We start from the raw sequence: 20,429 nt of genomic DNA on the forward strand, positions 1-20,429 counted from the left end.
GTAATGGTAGCACCCGGCGGGGAAGCGTTGGGTGGTTTGATTGGTGCTTTCCGTCACATGATTCAGATTGAAGGGTTTTTTTCTCTTTACAAGGACTAGTGCCCTCAATTATAAGCATGCTGCAGTCTTCTATGGTGCCTATGATTTATTGAAGTCAGCCTATCTTCATTCACCCGAACGGAGAAAAAGAATTCAAGACATGCGACAAAACTGAATGCATTTGAACAACTAGAGTTGAACAATTAATTCAACCACGTTGGATTAGTATGAAAATAGTTTTTATTTGTTTATGCTAAATATGGAGTTAGCATTGTGAATTGGAAACTTATTTTCTAAAATCTTAAAATTTTAGGTAAAAGCAATTAGAAACCTTGAACTTAGTTGAAACTTAAAATCGAATTGATAAATATTAATAATTTTAAATTCAATGGCCGTGATGTTGTTTTATTGTTCAAACTCACAATTTGCTAGTTTAACACATACAAACGAGCACTATACTAACTAATATTTATGGTGAGAACAACACATTTAAACAGTATTATAATAACTAAAATTGAATTGATAAATATTTAATTATAATTTTTTTATTATTAATAAATTGTATATATTTTAAAAAAATTATTATCATAAAATATTATTTTAGGCTTTCAAAATTAAATGCTAAGATTGGTCAATACGATTTTTATAAAGACAAATCAAAATTGATTAATTTTGGATCATTATTAGTTCAGATTAATGTTGGGTAAAAGGGAAAGTCTCAAACATTTCACACGTCTCTCTATGATAAGGCGGAATGCGGATGTGGAAAATAATTCTTTGAATTATCTTCCTGACTTTCGGACTCATCATTTGACAGCAGCACTTTTCTTTTTCAATCTTTTTTTATAAATATGATCAAATTCCTTTAAGAGAATCCTCCAAAACCTAGAGAAAATTCCCTCTTTTTTCTTGTAAAATCTTGTTTTAAAGACCTAACTTCTTTAAATAATCTTAATTTAACCTCGATCTCTCAAAATAACCAATCACTCTCTCAATTCTCTCTTTATAACTAAGTCTATATCGAGTAGATTCCTTTTACATCTATTAATTGTAGGTACTGCCTTGTTGTTGAATCTGCTTATGATAATTTTATATGTGATTAAATTGCATGCCGAATTGAGACGAAAGCCTAGTCTCCCACCAATTGCAACAAGGCAACGATCAGGCAATCAGTTATCTCAACACATAGAAAGACAGCCATCAGAGTAGCAATAGCAGCAGGATTCAAGGGTAATCTTGAGTGATAAGATCAATATTGTTCTAAGCAATTATCAAGCAACTAACTGTGCTAAATGCCATGAAGAGTCCAGCGACGACAAGGAGGATAATTGTAGGGTTTGTTTTAAGTGCAAACATCAGTACCATAGACTTTGCATAGATCAATAGTTGGCGAAGGAGACACAATACCAACTTTGTCACCTAAGGTTAAGGACAGGTGACAACCAGCTCTTCTCGATAATTGTCTATCAATAATTGATTTGATTGTCTTTGAGAATTTAAATTTTTAATGAATATCAGTAATCGATTTGATTGTTTTTTAGAATTTAAATTTTTAATGAAGTTTTTTTTTATTCAATTTTGTACAATGAAACAATGTGCCGAGTTCCTCAAGGTGCATGAATGGCTTCAAAGGCTATGGGATTCCACCATTGATTTGTAAAAGGGAAAAAAAAACTAAACACAATATTGCAATTGAAAATACAACTAAATTATATATAATAACACTTCCATATGTAAAAAAATAACAAACAAAATCTTCGTAAAAACAATTTACCCATTCCATGAATTAAAAAAATTTTACCTCACGGATCGCACCTCAAAAAAATGATTAAGGATCACTCATATTTTTATTGTATCCCTTAATACATAATATAATTAATTTTTCAGTGGAAGTTTTCGGTTTGCCTTTTTTTTATTGATTATTTGTCTTTATTATTAAAGATATTGATTAATTTAAACATTAATTAATTTGAATAGGATTTCATATTTTAAAGATATTGATTATTTGCTTGTACTTTTTAAATATTAATTAATTTAGATAGGATTTCACGTTTATAAGTGAGAATAAAAGCTTATAACTAAAAGATAGCGCAAAAAGCCAGATATTTTCAAAAAATGGGCGCAGACTCCATATCGAAAAGTAAATAAAATTTGTTTATTTTCTCTAGGAAGCATTGTTAATAAAGAAGTCAAAACTGTGATCCCAGAAGTACCCGTTCCAGTGGTAGTACTTTTTTTTTATAGAAAAATCCTCATAAAGACGAGCAATTGTATTCAACATCCAGGTCCTACTATAAAAGATGATTTAACGCTCAAATGAAAATAAAGATAGGATATTAATTAATTTAAATAAGATTTAACAATAAAATTTAATGTTCATAAGATTTTGAGATTTAATATTCATATGATTTATAAGTAATAAGATTTTATATTCCTTTTAAGATATTAATTAATTTAAATAAAATTTCACAAATGATTTCACGTTTCTTTTAAAATATTAATTAATTTGAATATTAATTTGTTTGTATAAAATTTCATTAACATAAATAAAAATAAAAATAAGATATTGATTAATTTAAATAAAATTTCACATTAAATTGATGAAGATTTCACAAAAGATTTCACATTTTTTCTTAAATATCGATTAATTTGAATAGGATTTCATTCTAACAAATAAAAATAAAAACAAAATATTGATTTCATGTTTATAAATAGAAACAAAGGATTTTATGCTCCTTTTAAAGATATTGATTAATTTGGATAAAATTTCACTTTTCTTAAAGATATTGATTAATTTGGATAAAAGCAATTGATTCCAACAAATTTATTATAAAATTTTTTAGATAAATTAATCAAAATTAAAATAAATTAAAATATCTTAAAAGAAGAGTTTTAAATAACAAAATCTTATTTTTTTATAAGTTTAAATAAATTATATTTTATTTATCCACACAAGAAGAGTTTTACTACAAAAATAATTATCTAATTGCCTAAAAAAAATTTTCATTTTAGGATAGTATAAATAAAAAAAAAATTTTTGCGTGAATTTGTTTACTGATACTTCAAATCTCTTACTTTAATTAAAAAGAAGTAAATATCTCTAAAAAAACAGATATATAGTTAAAGTAAAATTTTTTTAATGATAGATATATAATTAAAATCTCTCAAAAACAGAAATATCTGTCTCTTCCAGTAAGACCTTCTCCAACTCCATTGGCATTGCTTACAAAATACGTTGCAAATGTCAGGTTTACATGCAGTATAAGTACATCTCATGATTTCAGATAAGTAGATCTCTCTATATATTAAGGAGAAAGGAAGATACTGTGCTGTCATCAATCCTGAACCACTCCCATGGAAACTCTTTACGTAACACACATAATGAAACCGAAAAGTCCAATTCATAACATCCAAGTGATTAACCACAGCATAGAGATTGTACACTGCAACCTTATCACTTGTTCCACTCATATATGGGGCCAAATCAAGGACCTCGGGAAATTGAACTGACTTATTTAACTTTGATTTTTACAGTGATTTTCAGCAAGAGAGTGAGGTGAAGGTTAGCTTTCCAACGTATTGAAATTGGACAACGACAAAACAATCAACTACCTCAGGTCATGTAAAGACGACAGTTATTGCAGTGTACTGAATGCCTAGAAGAGTTCAAGGACGACGATGAAGAAGATTATAAGTTTCTTTTTTATAATTACAAATATCAGTATCATAAATTTTGCATAAATCAATGGCTGACAAAAGAGATACGTTACCCACTTTGTCACGGTTTTACCTCAGGTTCAAGATCATTACATTAAATAACCGGTGCAATTCAAGCCTAGAGGCTTTGACCCTACCAATTTCTTCAAATGTAAACATAATATCTTGATTGATTGATTATCGAAAGCTTTTAATTTAAATTTGTTAATTAATTAATTAATGTGTTCTTTCAAATATCAATAATATTGGTTTTTTTCATGGAGGCTGAATATCTACTTTTTTCTCCCTCTCCTTCTCAATAATTTTTTAATTATTAACTGACTTATTTAACTTTGCAAAGTTACCAGACTGCAAAAGCACAGATGGTAAAGCCAGAGTTGACGATCAAATAAAGCACATGGAAGCGCAATACTAGAAACTTGCCATCATAGAATTACCTGGAATCACTTTAAAACAATGGTAAGAATATTAGGCGCCTTCATAATAGTGTCAACTTCTTTCTTGCTTTTACGTAGGGACTTACACCTGATTAAAAGAAGTGGAGAATTTACCATGAGAAGCTCAAACAGTTATAATAACTCATAAAATTTGCTTTGAACATGTGCAACAATTGCATGCCTATCCAAGTAAAAATCCCACAGTAGGACCAAATGTGCCCACAGAAGTGAGATTTAAACAACAACTGAAAAATATCAGAGTAAAATAGCCAAAGTCAGAGTTCCTGACACTAAAAGTGGGGTGAAAAAGCTTTATTATGTATCATTAGATCATCTGAGACTTTAAAATTACAGGCTAGAACGAAAGATATCTAAAAATAAATAAGCCATAATGGCCAAGAAGCATGGTAATATGCAGAAAGAACCTTAACAACATTACTGACATGCTACATTAAAAAGAAACCAACCTAATGCAATGTTATTTGTTCTCTTCATCCCAGATTTCTGTAGCTGTAAACTGTGCAAGTGTGTCCTCAAGGCTTCTGATCTTTCCATCAATCTCAACACTTAGATCCATCATCCTCTCATACTGCTCAGATTTACCATGGCACTTCATGCACTTTATCTGATAACCCAATCATGGTTATACGATAACGATATAGCAAAAATCACGATTACTTTATGTCCATCAAATAACAACAAATTAAATGAATATATGGACATCAATGAAGCATAAAAATTATGAACAACTTTCATTCAATGAAGGTAATCTCCAAAAGTTTGGCCGACTAGACTCGTCTCTTTGGCCAGTGGACCTGCAGGCTACAGCCCTTGCTTCCTGGAGGAAAATAGATTGCATTGCGTCAACAGCATACCTGCCATCTCACTAATGTGGCGTCTAATTCACATTTGAGAAAGTAAAATCGAAATAGTATATGAAAAGAAAGTATTTTTAACAGTTGGTTCACCTAAAAAATTCATGGGCATCCTCTTCCTTCCCAGGACCAAGATTACTTCCAATTTTTTGTATTTTGGATAATATCTGGATTGGGGACAAAGGGGACACGCCTTCCTTTGCCTTCAAAATCAAACACTCAAACTCACAGATGAAGCACCACTCCTTTCTTCGACCTGCACAGAACAATAAAACATCACATTAAAGGAGAGACATGAATTAGGAATGAAATCATGATAAGGTCATGACCAGAAACTTGCATGCTTTAGAGTGGAGTCCTCTGACAAGCTATGAGGTAAGTGCTCGAGTAAAAGCCAAACACTGAATGACTGCATTAGCATACCAACTACAGTTAGTTTCAAAGGAAAAGTATAAATTAGCAGCCTAAAAACCGACTATTGAACAGAGAAAAAAATACCTCATTAAATCATAGTTGAGTAGAAAATAAGATGTCAAACATAAGAGGTAACTCTTTTGGGGGAAAAAAGAAGAGTAATAGCATTCATGGTCCCCAAACTTTGGGTTTATTCTCTAAACTTTAAAAGGTAACTTGTTAGTCCCTACTGTTAAGTATTATAACAAATTGGTCCTTCTGTACCTGGTCCGTTATTTCTGACCTTAAATGCCCGATACGAGTTACCAGCTCGCTGCTGACATGTCTTCGATGTGTATAAGAAAAATGTGGATTTTTTTCAATAAAATTATTGTCAGATTTGAAAAAAGAAAAGTAAATAATAATTTTTATTATAATTTAAATTAATTTTCTGATTTATTACGATCAACAATGAATAAATTATTTTTTTATATTTAAAGATCAAAACCGTATACGTTTCAAAATTTAAAAACTATGGGTATTGTTTACTAAAAAAAAAAAACATAACATATCGTCTAATTTTTTATGATTTTACCTGTTTTGTAATCTAAAGAAGAAGAGCTATGCATAAGTTCCAATGTACCAAATTAGCACCAATTAAAAGTTTCACAAAATGCAAACTACTCGAAATAATTCTCTGAGCAACAAATACTTGTTACGAACTGAAATAAATATAAATATCAAGATTACCTGTTTCCACAAATATTAAGGTCGAATGGGCATAATTCCACCGCATCATAAGAGTAAAGTTCCATGAATAGTTCATATGAAAAGATTGTCTGTCAAACGAAAACAAAAAAAAAAAAAGCTCAAAAGTTAGAATATAACAAAGCAAAACTATGAGACCATCAACAAAAAACACGTTGTAATTTGGAAACTACCTTGTAATTGTGTTTCCCATTAACCTCATTACCAAAAACAAAAACATAGGACTTATAGTTTCTGGAGGCTTTAAACTGCTGTACAACCTTTCGCATTGATATTTTCAAGCCATTACTACTAGCAGTCTGTGGCAAGGTAGGTGCAGCCTTAATTTTTGCAGGCAAGCCAAAACAAAATTCCCTCCAGCAACTGAAGAAGAATGATCGTCACAAGCACTACATGAGGAAGTTGTAACATGTTAGCTTTCACAAGGTTGCAAACCATCTTCTCTATCGTTAGAGCTCAGGGATGTTAAGTTTTTTTTCTTGGATGTCTCAGTAACTAACAATTTAGACGAAACGGCTCTGATTGACTTCTTATACACAGCATTTGAAGGAACATCACCAGACATGAGATTATTGTCCTTAGCAAACTGCGTTCTGAATTCAACCTCTGCTTCGTTATGAGTGGATTTCTTCTTATCTAGTTTTCTCAGATTATTTACAGAGTAGGTCAAATTAGACTCCTACAAAGGTAAGGTAACTTCTTCCATCTTCTTAGCAGCAGCTCTGCTTCAAGGTATAACAGTGGCAATACCATCAGAAAGTTGCCTTTCTGACTTGTCATTTGGGCTAGAAAGAAGTATCCTACTGGGATAAACATCAACCAATGATTCACTAATGGCAACAGATGGACTCACCACAGCTAATGATGAGGAAATGGATGCTGCAAGACCATTATGTATTGCTTTGGCGTCTCCATGATACTTAAGATCACCATCATCATCATCACCATCTTCTACCACTGAGGAAGCGTCAGATGACGTCTTAAATGTACTTTTCACTTCAGAATCATTACCGTGAATTCCAGACAGCTTTATTGCTGCAAAATCAGTTGGGGGGTGACATTCATCTTTTTGGCCTTGTCTCCAGTGAAATGTTTGACACTAACCAGAACTACATGAGGACAAACAAATACGTAAATAACCTAAAATGATGAAAATAGCACAACAAACATACCTGAATATCCAGTAAAATTACTAAAGACACAAAAGGCACACATCTTCTATTTTATGTTGCAAAGCAATCTACGAGAGGAAAAAAAAAAAAAAAACAATGTAATCTTTTTTTTTTGTCAACCATGATAGACGCCATCCGCTCACCTTCCACTTATAAAAGAGAAGTGTGTAGCACTCTAAACAAGAGTTATATGTTATAAACAAAATATTTAGCACATAAAAACACCATAAAGCACAGTCACAACTTTTTAATAATGGGCGATAAATTTTGATTAAGAAGAAGAAAAAAGGGATTCATATAGCCAACGCACTGGTTGAATGAAAATGAACTCCAGGCTTTCTCTTATACATCTTTAAATTTTAAAGCACTCTTATCATAGAGCCATGTGCTAAAGCTCTATTTATGCAAAGTTGAAATAAATAATAATTATAAATATGTATATATTAAATCCGGGCACTGAAGGATTTACCAGCAAGAATGATGCTGAAAAAGAGAATCCAAGCTGTAAGCATAGATTAAGCAAACGTATTGACAAACAGTATTCCAATACATGGTCCAGAAGTGGCTACTGATAACGTCATAAATGTACATTTCTAAGATGAATCTACACAATGTACATATTTGGAATGATAGAGTTTCTTTTCTCACCAGCTTATCTAAACACCAAGAAAAGATGCCTCCCATTTTCTTCACTAAATAATCCCAATAAACACCAATATCAATCATGAACATAAAAAAGAGGCCTCGAAGCCGCATTCTTCAACTTATTTCGAATTACCAGAAAAACAATCAGCAACGACATGGTTGAACAATTTGACAGTTTTCCAGCAGTCTTAACGTTGTGCTTTAAATTCAAATTTTTTTTTTATCCGTAAGTTAGTTGAGTCAGATGACTCTTCATCTTAAGTTTGAGTTTACAAGAAATTATGAAGCGAATTTATGGTTAAAGATTCTTGTTGTCATTGTGAGGCTTGGTGTGTCTACAAAAGGTAATTCCAAAACATTTTTGGTTGAATCAGTTTATATATCTTAAAAAAAAAAATTCTTTTAAAACGTCTGCAAGTAATCATTTTCATTGAGAGAAATCTGTTTTATCAATATATAAAGTTGATACTGATACAGATTACTTTTTTAATTTATCTTTAAATAATAAGCTTAATAATTTTTTTTTAAAGTAAGCTCTACTTATTAGTTGATTTGATCGCATTTATTAAGTTTAAACAAAACAAGATAATTATGTTATTATTCAGTTAAATGTTTTTAATTATAAATAAAATTTATTAATAAATAAATTAAAAAGAATGAAAATCGAAAAGCAAAAGTTGATTTATAATAGATTTCTTATAATTGGTGATTTTATTATTTATTTTGTTTTGTTTTATTTTATTTTTATAAAGCTGCTAGTACCGTTAGTGCAGCGCCTAAGCGGCGAGTTGATCAAGTGCATCGGTTCCCGCTTACCATACTACGAGTCCTTGACGTTCTCACACGAAATCATCGTCGCCCTCAATCACTAAGATCTCACGGTCATTTTCTCTTCTGCGGATTCGGTCCATCTTAGGGAAAATCTCCGTTTCTCTCTATCCACCCTGTCCCGATCAAGTTCTCTAGTAGTAATTCAAATGCTCGGTCATGGATGACGGCGCGCATCTGCGCTCCGAATTTACCACTCGTCGTTCGGCAATTCTTCACTCTCTCTCTCTCTGCGCATGTAAATTAATTCTTATAGTATATCAGTTGTCCTAATTTTGGTGAAATTGGGTGCGCAGAAAAAGGCTAGGGTTCAAGATCGAGGCGGTGGAGATGAACCTAGCGAGGCAAACGGTAACAATAGGGAGAATCGAGAAAGGAGCAGTGATGCCCCTGATGGGATCCCCAACCTAGAGGAGCGGGAGGGTTTACCCGATGATTTCGAAGAAATTCGTCCCAAAACTAAGCTAAATCGAGCCGCTGAGGGAACTTCTGGTATCTCGAACCGCGCGGACGAGAGTTTAATCGGTAATTGACTTTGAATTTCTTTTGTTTTTGAATCTTTTAATTTATATGCTTCTACTGAAGATCTCTAGAGTTATGAAGTTCATGATCCTGGTTTATGTTGCCTATAGGTTTCTACATTTAGCTCTTGCCATAAAATTGCTCTTTTTAAGTACATATTTTAGTGTTGTTCTATGAAGAGTATTTCCTTGTCACAGGTTGGGGAGGGGAGGCAATAGGCACAGATTGGAAATTTATTTACATCTTAAGGTTGGGGTTTGGAGGCATTAAGCAAGGTTGAGTAGTTATTTTTTGCATAAAATGCTCATGAGGAAGAAAACGGGAAATGACATTTAATGATTTAACAAACAAAGAAGTCTAAGTAGGTGAAAGTTTTCATCCTTACAAATTTATCTTTTCCAAAGACATTTTTGTACATTTGGTGCATGTGAACAGTTGAGGCAATTTATTTAGAAATTTTAAAGTGCCAATAGTGGTTATGATGGTCATTACAAAGGAAAACTAATTAGATGGAATATCCTAGGAATTAATTACTTCCAAGTTCGATCTCCACCTTCGTCAATCTGGCCTACATGCTTCTGAGGAACAATTACCTTATCATTAAATAAACTTTTAAGGCATTCAAAATGACATTGATATGCGCTAATTCAAAATGACATTGATATGCGCTAATTATATATTGGTAATTAAGTATTTTGCTTGCAGGATTGGAAGTGTATCATCTCCATGCTCTTGGATGAGAATCCATTAATGGAGCTAACTGATGAAAATGCAACAAACCTGACAAGGCTTCTTTTCGCTTCTGTCAGAAAGGCTGTTGGAGAGAGGATTGTTCCTGCTTCTCATAATCAAAAGCAATATTACAATAGAGCTAAAAAATTATCTAAATTCTTTGTTTCTTACTCCTTATTATCATTCCTCCTCAGCTCATATCAGGATTTAATTTCTGTATTATGTGTCTTTGCATTACTAGTATGATGATTTTCTCTGCATTTTATTGCCACTCACAAAGAAGACTAAATCTCAACTCGTCTTTTTCCTAAATACCATGAAATATTTGAAAGCAACAGGTGATATATAACTGTTTCCATTATGAAGAACTATCTTGAGCTTCATTCTTTTAAGCTAGTTATGAGATAAAATTTGTACCTTTTCATAGTAAGTACTGATCTGCTTTCCCTTTTAGAATTTCAGAACTATTCTTCAGCTCATCAAAGATGCATTTTTCAAGCATGGTGAGTAGGATACATTGAGATCTTGTGTGAAGGCTATTAAATTCTGTTCCACTGAATGTCAAGGAGAGCTGCAAGAATTTGCTCGTAATAAATTCAAGGAGCTTGAAGATGAGCTTATTGTTAAGCTTAAATATGCAACTAAAGTGATTGTATGTTTCTATCTGAGCCTTTTCTTCTTGATTGTGGCCTTGTTGACCAAATGTATAAGGTTGAGAAGTTTTAAATTTGAACGATGGATAGGATTAGTATTCTCTTCTTGTAAATTTAAAAAGGTTGTACGAGCTTCAATTGTCAAGGCCTGTATCAATTGAAGACTTATATGGAGATGGTATCACAATCTTGCACAGCTTCAGAAACTTGGATGATGAGGTAAGTTAAATGAGCAAATTTAAAAATCTTTCATTTTGTTTTTTGTCCCTTGCATTTGTTCATAACAGTTGCTTATTCTCATTTAGGTTGTTCGTTTTCTGCTGCTTAATTTGAACTTGGTGTTGCCTGGTCTTTGCACTCTATTGTAAACAGTGAAACCATCACTGAAGGATCCTTATCCTCTTTCCTTTCTAAACATGGCACCTTGTTGGAGGAACTCAAGTACTTTCTTAATGCTCCTCCTGAAGTCAGTGAAGGTGGAAAACCTGGAAATCAACTAGCCTGCAGGGTATTCCTTTTGCCTTAATATATGATTTTTTAAAAGAAAATTAGAGAAGCCTGTTTACTGTTTTCTCTAATGAAGTTTATCTAATGAACCGGGTTTGTACTATACTGGCAGATGTTTGGTGTCTGTTTAGGAAGACTAATTTTTTTTTCGACAAAGCTTGAAAGATTAGGATACTGTCCGGATGCTCCTATTCTTCAAAAGTTCTGGAGGCTTTGTGAGCAACAGCTCTAAATTTCTGGTGATGATTTCTTTCATTTCCTTTTCTGAGCTCGATCTTTGAAATCTGTAACTAGCTGCTAACCGGGCAGTCACCTCTAACCATCTGGGGGAAATCAACTTTTAGGTGCTCTACCTATTGTTAACTAACACATTTCAGATGTCAGCTGCATACTTTGATGAGAATTCATGCCAAACTTTCATGTTGCTATTTGTTGGCAAATTTTAGTTACACCTTGCATGTATGTTTTGCTTATGACAAAGAAGATGAAGATGTTAACCATGTTATTTTGTTATTTCTTAGCAATTCTCAGAATGCCATTCTTGTCCTTTTGTGTGTTCTATACTCTAATTTCAGGACGGGTAAAATTACATTGCAAATTTGACCTCTAAATTTGAATGGCTTATTTGTTCCTAAAATCTACTGATATCTGTTTTTTCTTTTTCTTTTTTTTTTTTTTATATTTATTGTATTAATTTGGCCTCTTCTTTGATTGATAATTTGTTGATTAAGGATAACAAAATCACATACAGTTTAGCGCTTGTCTTAGTACTTTTTTAAAGATTTCTAATTTTGGGTTAGATTCATCATCCTCTCCAATAATGAGCATAGCACGTCTATTACTACTAATTAATGTTTGCTTTGATATTTAACATGTGCTAGCATTACAAATTGAATTCTTCAAACCTAAGATTTTTCTATTTTCAGGTGGTTCATTTTTTTTTTTTTTGATTGAAAGGTACTAAGATACTTTAGAAAGGATGGCCATAACTGGAGGAAGAAAAAGGATGGGAAAAGAGTGAAGGAAACTCACGAGAGACTCAAGGTAAGAATTAACGATGGTTCATCTTGATGTCCATTTTTCTGAAAGCAGGAACCACTCTAAATTTGATTCCTTATAGCTATCTGCTAGTAACTTTCTTTTATATATCTTTCTGAATTCTTTTGTGGGAAGTGGGAACACATGTATGAAAATTTCTGTGCTTCTAGTAAAAAAAAAACATTGGACCAATGTTAATCTTTTCAGGCTGGAAGGATTGATCTTCTGCATTGCTACTATGCTCATGGAGAAGAAAACGAAAATTTTCAAAGATGCAGTTATTGGATGCTCGAAGAGTGAGTCTTTAAAAGGTTATGTGCCAAGTGTGGTAGATGTTTTGACAATATCGTGTGTGTGCGAATTTGTATTCTTATGTTCTAATTAAATAGTTAAGTACTCAGTTTTAGTTTCTCTTCGTATATGTAGTTTATTGTACTCAAAGAAATTATAGTTAAATGTGATGTTTTAAAAAAAAATTCCTCTACTTCAAAGTTCCATGGAGTTGATAGTGTAAAGGCAGGTGATGGAGACACTGAGATTTTAAAATTTCATAGTGAATCCCACCTTGAAGATTCACATGATCCTTTTTTTTTTTTCTTGTTCTTGAAAATTATAAACTTGCCTTGAATTTTTCTATTATAGAATTTGAACCTAGGATTTAATTTGTTTCATGACAGTTAAGCTGATGCACAGAGGAAATTCTTTACACATTATTGAATTATTTAGTTTTGCTAATGCCTGTGCTCTACCCTTTTTATCTTCTTTCTTTTTTCATTGATAGGATGGTTCTATATTACATGCATTCATAAATTTTGATCTATTGTTTCTACATTCAAAAGATAGCTGTTAGATTTAATCAAAATTTGGAATTCTGTTGATCACTTTGATGTTCTACTCTAAAATTAGGAAAACTTACTCAAAATTCAACTCGTATCTATACCTTTCAACGAGTTTAACATAAGGCGGTATTAAACGTAAGATTCCTTGTATTTTCATGGCGTTTTTTGCATTACGTAGTAGAATATTTAATGAGCTGTGTGTTAAGTTTGTGAAGATTCTATTTTAGCTATCAATTCTGCTAATGTGAATCATGGTTTATTGGTTTGAAATGCACGTGCTATTTGCTTGGAACTGTGATTAGTTTCTCTGTTGCAGTACTAATTTAAGGAATCCCTCATCGGTTGCTGACATAACTCACTACTATGTGCAGGGATCTCTCACACGTTGTTTTTGTCCACTATCGAGAAGTAAGGTCAGACCTTATTCTATCACCTTTTCTTTTTTCTTCCTGCTTCTGCTTGTCCATCCTTTGAAAGAACTATGAAAAGTTTCTTTGTAATTTTTTATGGCCTAACTTGTTAGAAGGTTCTGTGACTGATTAAAGATATAAATTTAAAACTATTTATTTTTAGCTTTAGATGATAGTCTCACTGCAGAATCATCAGTATTAGCTACCAAGCCAAAATGGAATTTTAAAGGTTGGTGTAAACAGAAGTAGCAGCTTTTTGTTCCTCCACATTTTTCTTGCCTTTTCTTTCAGGAATTGAACTGGTACAGTCTGGATTTCCTAAAACAAGTTGATACCTTCAATTATATTCGTTTTCACTTCATTTTTTCATTGAGCATGCAAAATTTCAGCCGGCCAAAACATAGTTTTCTTGGCTTCAATTAAGGATAAATATTGCATTTTGTACTGTGTTGATGGTGTGATATTGTTTATCATATGCTTATACTTTATTTTTTATTTTTTATATACATATTTGAGTTCGAATTATCTAGGAGTATGCATTTATAGTTAGTTATATTTATATTAGCTGGCAATTAATGTTAGCTCTTGTTCTCTACCATGCTCAATTGTATAGAGCCTTATCTTCTTTGGCTGTAACCATATAAACTTTATATTTTCTGCGTTGCTATTCCCACTATTTGTCCTCCCTCTTCCCCTGTATTTAGTTTAGCCATTTCCATCCGAGCTGTGCGGCTATCTCTACCTTCAATGTTGTTCTTTTTCTTCCTTTGCATGTTCTTCCATCTTTTTGGTGCCGGACCAACTTGCATTGGGTGTTGAAATTGTCCCCTTTGTTCCAGGACTAGCCATTCTATACCATTTTCCCCAATCTTATTCTGAATTAGGAAAACAAAGTTTCCTAAACAGCCTTTAAGGAAGCGGAGTGGAAATAGAGGGGATTAAAGGCTGCTAATTCATATATTTTATTGTGGCTCCTTTTAAAGAGCATTAGCATCTTAACAACTACAGATGCTAAAACATTGATCCTGAATTACTTCTCTATTGGCACCACAGGGCACATAATTTAATTGTACATCATCACATACATTTCTTAAATGTGAACCTAATATTTACATTGTTAATTGAATTCAATACTTGTCTCATTCTCTAATGTTTTCAATAAGTTGCTGAAACATGAAGTGCCATTTCTGTAATATTCTGTTTTTGCCTTCTGAAATTTTGTCGGGGAAATAGGACATATTTTAACCGCATCAAAGAGACTGAAGGAACTATTCAATGTTCCCAAGAAACTGAAGGAGTTATACGCAATTCTGAGGTGGAAAGATCTATGTCTTCCAGTTTTCATCCTACTAATGGTCAAATTCCTTCACAAACAGCGGATACAACGAGCATGAACCGTTTGCTGGCATCAGAATATGAAGATGCCGAATCAGGTGTCTTTATTTTAGCTAATTGTGGCTTAATTTTTTAGTAAATGATTAGGTTCTAATTTTATGTAATTTTGAATATGTTATTTGGCTTTTGTGGATAATTCATGCATTATTCTGTGTCTTATTCTTACCAATGAAGATGATATGTGATGCAGTCTATAATCATCAAGCAAGCTCACAGTTTCACTCTTTTCTTGAGTCACAACAGCCTATCGTGGGGAGGATTGATACTGGATTCTCTTACCCATATGTTCATGTGTCACATTCAAGTGTGCTAATTGTTTGATTTTGTGTTATTCCTTTTTTAGTGTTGATTTGCCCTTTCAATTTTTGCTAACTACTGGTCTTTGCTGCAAACAGATGATCATCATGGAAGGTCATCTGGCACTGCTTTTCAACTTACCCAACCAGATAAGGATAGAGAGTATAATGATGCTGGAATAACATGTGAGCCCCACAAGAACATTGATTTCACTTCATGGGAGGATGTGCTGGAAAATTGTACTCCTGGGGTTGAATCTGTGCAATATCAGCCACCATTTTCCTTAAAAAAACATGATATCATGGGGCAGCTATTTGAAAACAGCATTCTTAAAAAGGAGGAGAACGAGAGGCGATCACCTGCTCAAGAAGAGTGGCAGGTAACGAAGTGATTTATCTTGTTTAGCGCATGTAAGTTCAAGGTGTAATCGGTAGTTTCTGAAATCATGAATTCTTCTTTGTAATAGTTATCTTGAAAATTTTTGCTTACTAGAGGCTAAGAGTTGGTTGCAATATTTTAAAGAAAAGGCATTAATAATGGCAATTAAGGTCACGTTTGCTGTAATTGGAAAAATTGGTCCTTTAAAACCTCTAACCTTTTTTTATATGCTGTAGCTGCATTGCTGCAGTTTCATGCTTCAGGCTGGGTGTATATGCTACCTTTTCTTCTTCCAATTAAGTACTTTTAATTTGTATTCTAAACAGGCTTCTGATGGTGATTCATCTGATTTAGCGAAGTGGGCATTGGACCAGAGGTTGCATCAAGACTGGAGATGTGATCTTACTTCTCGATTTCATGGACAAGAAGTTAAATCACCATGTGCATCCAGAAAAGCAACATGATCATTCTATTCGAAATAATCAACTGACAGATCCCTCAAATGGAAACAATGCATATGTTTCTAAACCAGATTCAGAGAGACATTTGACACTGGAGGGGAAATCCATTTACTCTTCTGCTCTGAGACAGCATTTGTTTGATGGTGCTTTAGCAGAAGACGGTCTGAAGAAGCTTTGATAGTTTCAACCGCTGTATGAGTAAAGAACTTGGAGATGCAGATGAATCACAAATGCAGTCCAGTTCTGGGGACTACTGGGATGAGGTTGAAGGTCAAAATTGGGTTGATGTTTCCACTCGGGCAATTGGATACCTTTAGGCTGGGTCCTTCCCTCTCCCACGATCAGCTTTTTAGCATTATTGGTTTTTCACCCAATTGGGCATATGCATACTCTGAAATCAAGGTAGGCTGTAAAAAGTTTTCATGCAAAGTGAGTGAGCCGTGAAATATCATCTGTTCACTGACGATGGAGGCGTGCAACTTGTTTTCTTTATGTGTTAACGTCTTTGCTTTCTCACTTATTTCTTCCTTTCATACAGGTCCTCGTCACAGGAAGGTTCTTGAGGAGTGGAGATATGGGCCGGGTTTGGATTTCATTGTTTAAAGTTCGGATTCGGTTCGAAAATTAAAAAATATTTTTATTATAAATAGATAAATGCATTCGCTTTATATTTGATAATGGACAAAGTCCATTTTTTTTAGTACTTGTAAAATGATAGTTTATTTTTTCATACAAAATAATGATTTAATTTTAAGTTGTATTTAATAAAATTAAATTGGGTTAAGCTCAATTGATTTATAAATTTAATTAAAATTAATTAAATCAATAATTTTCAAAAAAATTAAAAAAATTCTCAATTTTAAATATTAAAGCTTTGGATGGGTTTAAATTTTATTATTTTATGTGAAAATAAGCTTAAGCAAAAAATGAGGTCCCAAAAATAGATCAGGATCTAAATTACTTAAAATGCTGAAATATTATGTAAGATTTCGTATCGCTTGTGAGGAAGAATAGTAGCTATTAGAACAAAAAGTCAAAGTTTCAGTATTAAGGATAAACTACTAAACAGTTGGATAATAACAGAATATGTGATCGTTTTTATTGCAAAATGAACGTGAAAATGGGCGAGCATTTATTGCAAAATTTCATGAAAATGAACTAACAACTGACTGCCACGTTAGCTGCAAAATTCCATGAAAATGAACTAACAACTGACTGCCACGTTAGCAATAACAGTAGCGACATTCTCCTCTTCTATTTCCTCCAGGACGTGAATGAACAGTAGCGACATTCTCCTCTTCTATTTCCTCCAGGACGTGAATCGTCTTCTTCTTTTAGCGGTTCAGGCTCAGGTTTCAATTTTTTGTTACGGCCGATTTCTTTTTCAAGTCTTGTCCTCTTTGGTTCAGCTTGCATCGCTACAACTTCATGGTTCGTATCAACTTCATCCCATTACAGCAACTTCCACGTTCATATTGTCTCTTCTGCTCATATTAGTCTTAATCACTCCACTTTCCTGCCTGCTTAAAAAAAGTTTTGAAAAGAAAAAAAAAAAAGACATGATTTTTTTGAAAAGTTTGGAAAAGAAAAAAGCCAGCATTTTTTTGAAGAAAGCCAGCGACTTGGTTTTTTTTGGTATATTTTTTTTTTCTCGAGCTGAAAAAATCTATGTTTCTTCTTTTTCTCATGTGGTTTCAAGATAAAAAAAGGTAGGTTTGTTTCAAAGACACGATAGTTTTTCGAAAGAGAGAAGAAATGAAGATGTATGCAGTATTTCAAGTTCAAAATCCGGACTTTTTAGGTTTAAACTCCGTCCTGAAAAGTTTAGATGTTTCTATCTTTTTCTCACACCGTTTCATAATGATAAAAAAGCAAGCTTTGTTTCAAAAATTTCAAAACCTGTTTTTTTTTTAGGTTTCAGTTGTTCATTTCTTTCTTTTTTATTTCATCTTGTATAAAAAATTTTCCTTTTGCATTTTTTAATGTCTTATTGATTACAAAAATATTGTTTATATAGTGTGGATGCTTATGGCTTCATCATTTCCATATCTGCTGTTTTGTTGTTTTGTTTGCAACGGGAGCTCTGTATGATGCCTGCTGTTTTGTTTGTTTATGAAAGCTTAAAGTTTAGTTTTATGATTACTGAGTTTACTTTTACTGCAGCAAAAGCTTCATTCTGTTGGTTTTGTTTTACGGCATGTGGGCTGTTGTCGAAGCATAGTTTCATTCTATTTATGTTTGTTAGTCTTTACCGCATAAGTGTAGTGTGTAAATCTTTATTTTTGTTATAGTATTTTTATTTTAACAAAAATGTTGTTTATACAGTGTATCTTTGACATGTTGCCTGTGTTATGATCATTTTTTTCTGCAAATTTCTAAATAATTTATATTTAATCTAAACAAGATGTATCACCTGCCCTTGATGGGATATCATTGCAGCGTCTATTTGCTGCACATTCTGAGGTATCAATGAAATTTTATTTTTATAATTATACTTGAAATTTTAATAAAAAAATTAAAGTACTTTATATTTTTGAATTTTTTTACGATATATTTGCATTAAATAAATGTAAATTAAAACTTTTTATTTGAAATTTTTTAAATTAAAAAGATAAAATTAAATTGATTTCTATATATTTGCATCTATTTGCATTTATAATATATATATATATATATATATATTTGTATCTCTGAATTATGATCATCCTTTTCTAAATTTCTAAACAATTTATATTTAACCTAAATAGGATGTATTGCCTGCCCTTGATGGGATATCACTACCGCATCTATTTGCTGCAGATTTTGAGGTATCAATGGAGTTTTATTTTTATAACTATACTTGAAATTTTAATTAAAAAAATCAAAACACATTATATTTAACTTAACCATATGTTTTATGAAGGATCATCATCGTCCGGTTGCAGATCCTGAGAGGCAGATGGTAAGCATGCCTAGGGGCAAGGACCCAAAATTTTTGAAAATTTTTTTTAATGGATATATATATTTACATTAAATAAATTTAAATTGAAACTTTTTTAATTTAGATTTTTTTAATTAAAAAATAAAATTTAATTGATATCTACCTATTTATTTTACCTACTAATTATTATTGACAAACACTTAAAAAATTGATTGATTTGTAATAAATATTAAGTTATAATTCATGTAAATTTTAAAAAAATCTAATTTAATTTTAAAAATTCTAATTTCTACTGGGCAAGATAAATTAAATTTAAATTTTCAATTAAAATATTTTGAGTATGACATGTATAATGATGTGAAATATCAAAACTTATCTTTTTTGTCACAATTTTGCCTTATTTTGGTAAGAATTGAAAAATAAAAAAAAATATTATCTTATTAATAGATTGACGAAATTTATTTTAATTTTTTTCGGAATCTATAATAATTAGTGAGTTGAGCAAACATTTTTAGCTATGAAAATTATGAAAATAAGATTATGCAATAAGATGAAAATTAGATTTTTTATAGATAACTTAGTTGTCAACATAGAAAGAAAAATATAGTTTAAATTCAACTGATGAAAATTTTATTTTATTTAAAAAAAAAGCATTGCCCGTAATTTTAAATAAAATCATTTATTTGCTGTATTTTATTATTTTTATGCTTTTATTTTGAATTAAGAAAATTTAAGATTTTATAAGTTTGTTATTTTTTAGTATATTACTGCATACGTGTTTTATGTTAATAAAATATATTATAGTATAACTCAATTGAAAAAATATATATAATTTTAAACTTTTAATTGGTCCTCTCAAAATTAAATAATAAGATCCGTAAAAAAAACCATATTTTTAAATTTAAGTGTTATTTTTTGTTATAAATTTTTGTTTGTGTCAAATTATCTTATCAATAAATTCGTTTTTAATTGCTTTTGTCTTCTTTTTGTCTTCTTATTAACTATAAAATTATTTTTTTGTACAGATGATGTTTTTCATATCTACAATGATGGCGCTGATGATTTTTGTACTCCAGATCATAATGTTTCTTCGCTCCATCTGAAATGATGATCCATTTCACACTGATGTGCTGAGATGGGTATGTACGTTCATGGCTGTAGTTTCTTTTATCATTGCCCTCATTTCAATTCGAAAAGGTCCACCGAGACGTACAAAGAAGATTGTTTTTGGGTTCACAATCATAGAGATGGGTACGGTGTTCTTAGATTTTTTGCTGAAGGATGTGAATGACAAATCCGTCCAAGTTTTGATGTTATTGGTATCCGCGGCATTGTTTGCGACTGATTTGATTCTATCTTTAGATTCTTATCCACACGGAGGGGAAGAAGGTGATGTGTAGTGA

At 31.9% G+C, this 20,429-nt stretch overlaps 1 protein-coding gene and 1 pseudogene across 23 annotated transcripts; one reads left to right on the plus strand and one right to left on the minus strand.

The window, feature by feature from the left end:
* Positions 1 to 1,381: 1,381 nt before the first annotated feature.
* Positions 1,382 to 8,157, minus strand: LOC111293217 (uncharacterized; annotated as a pseudogene).
* Positions 8,158 to 8,824: 667 nt separating this feature from the next.
* Positions 8,825 to 16,896, plus strand: LOC111291817 (calmodulin-binding transcription activator 3-like). 23 transcript variants are annotated; one of them, XM_089766402.1, is made up of 15 exons: positions 8,825 to 9,081; positions 9,171 to 9,399; positions 10,102 to 10,466; positions 10,583 to 10,780; positions 10,904 to 11,000; positions 11,087 to 11,289; positions 11,401 to 11,527; positions 12,246 to 12,332; positions 12,534 to 12,622; positions 13,537 to 13,578; positions 14,809 to 15,008; positions 15,161 to 15,274; positions 15,366 to 15,646; positions 15,972 to 16,508; positions 16,645 to 16,896. In XM_089766402.1, exons 7-14 carry the CDS (start codon positions 11,471 to 11,473, stop codon positions 16,107 to 16,109), a joined length of 1,008 nt encoding a protein of 335 aa, XP_089622528.1. In that variant the 5' UTR covers positions 8,825 to 9,081; positions 9,171 to 9,399; positions 10,102 to 10,466; positions 10,583 to 10,780; positions 10,904 to 11,000; positions 11,087 to 11,289; positions 11,401 to 11,470; the 3' UTR covers positions 16,110 to 16,508; positions 16,645 to 16,896. The 23 variants fall into 23 exon arrangements, with proteins under 23 accessions (XP_089622528.1, XP_089622530.1, XP_089622525.1 ...); XM_089766404.1 differs by having other exon boundaries at positions 8,825 to 9,076; positions 10,591 to 10,780; XM_089766399.1 differs by having other exon boundaries at positions 8,825 to 9,076; positions 10,102 to 10,780; positions 10,872 to 11,000.
* Positions 16,897 to 20,429: the final 3,533 nt, after the last annotated feature.

This window comes from Durio zibethinus, chromosome 10 (assembly GCF_047325235.1).
Source record: "Durio zibethinus cultivar Kanyao isolate XHJ-2024 chromosome 10, ASM4732523v1, whole genome shotgun sequence".
Taxonomy (NCBI): domain Eukaryota; kingdom Viridiplantae; phylum Streptophyta; class Magnoliopsida; order Malvales; family Malvaceae; genus Durio; species Durio zibethinus.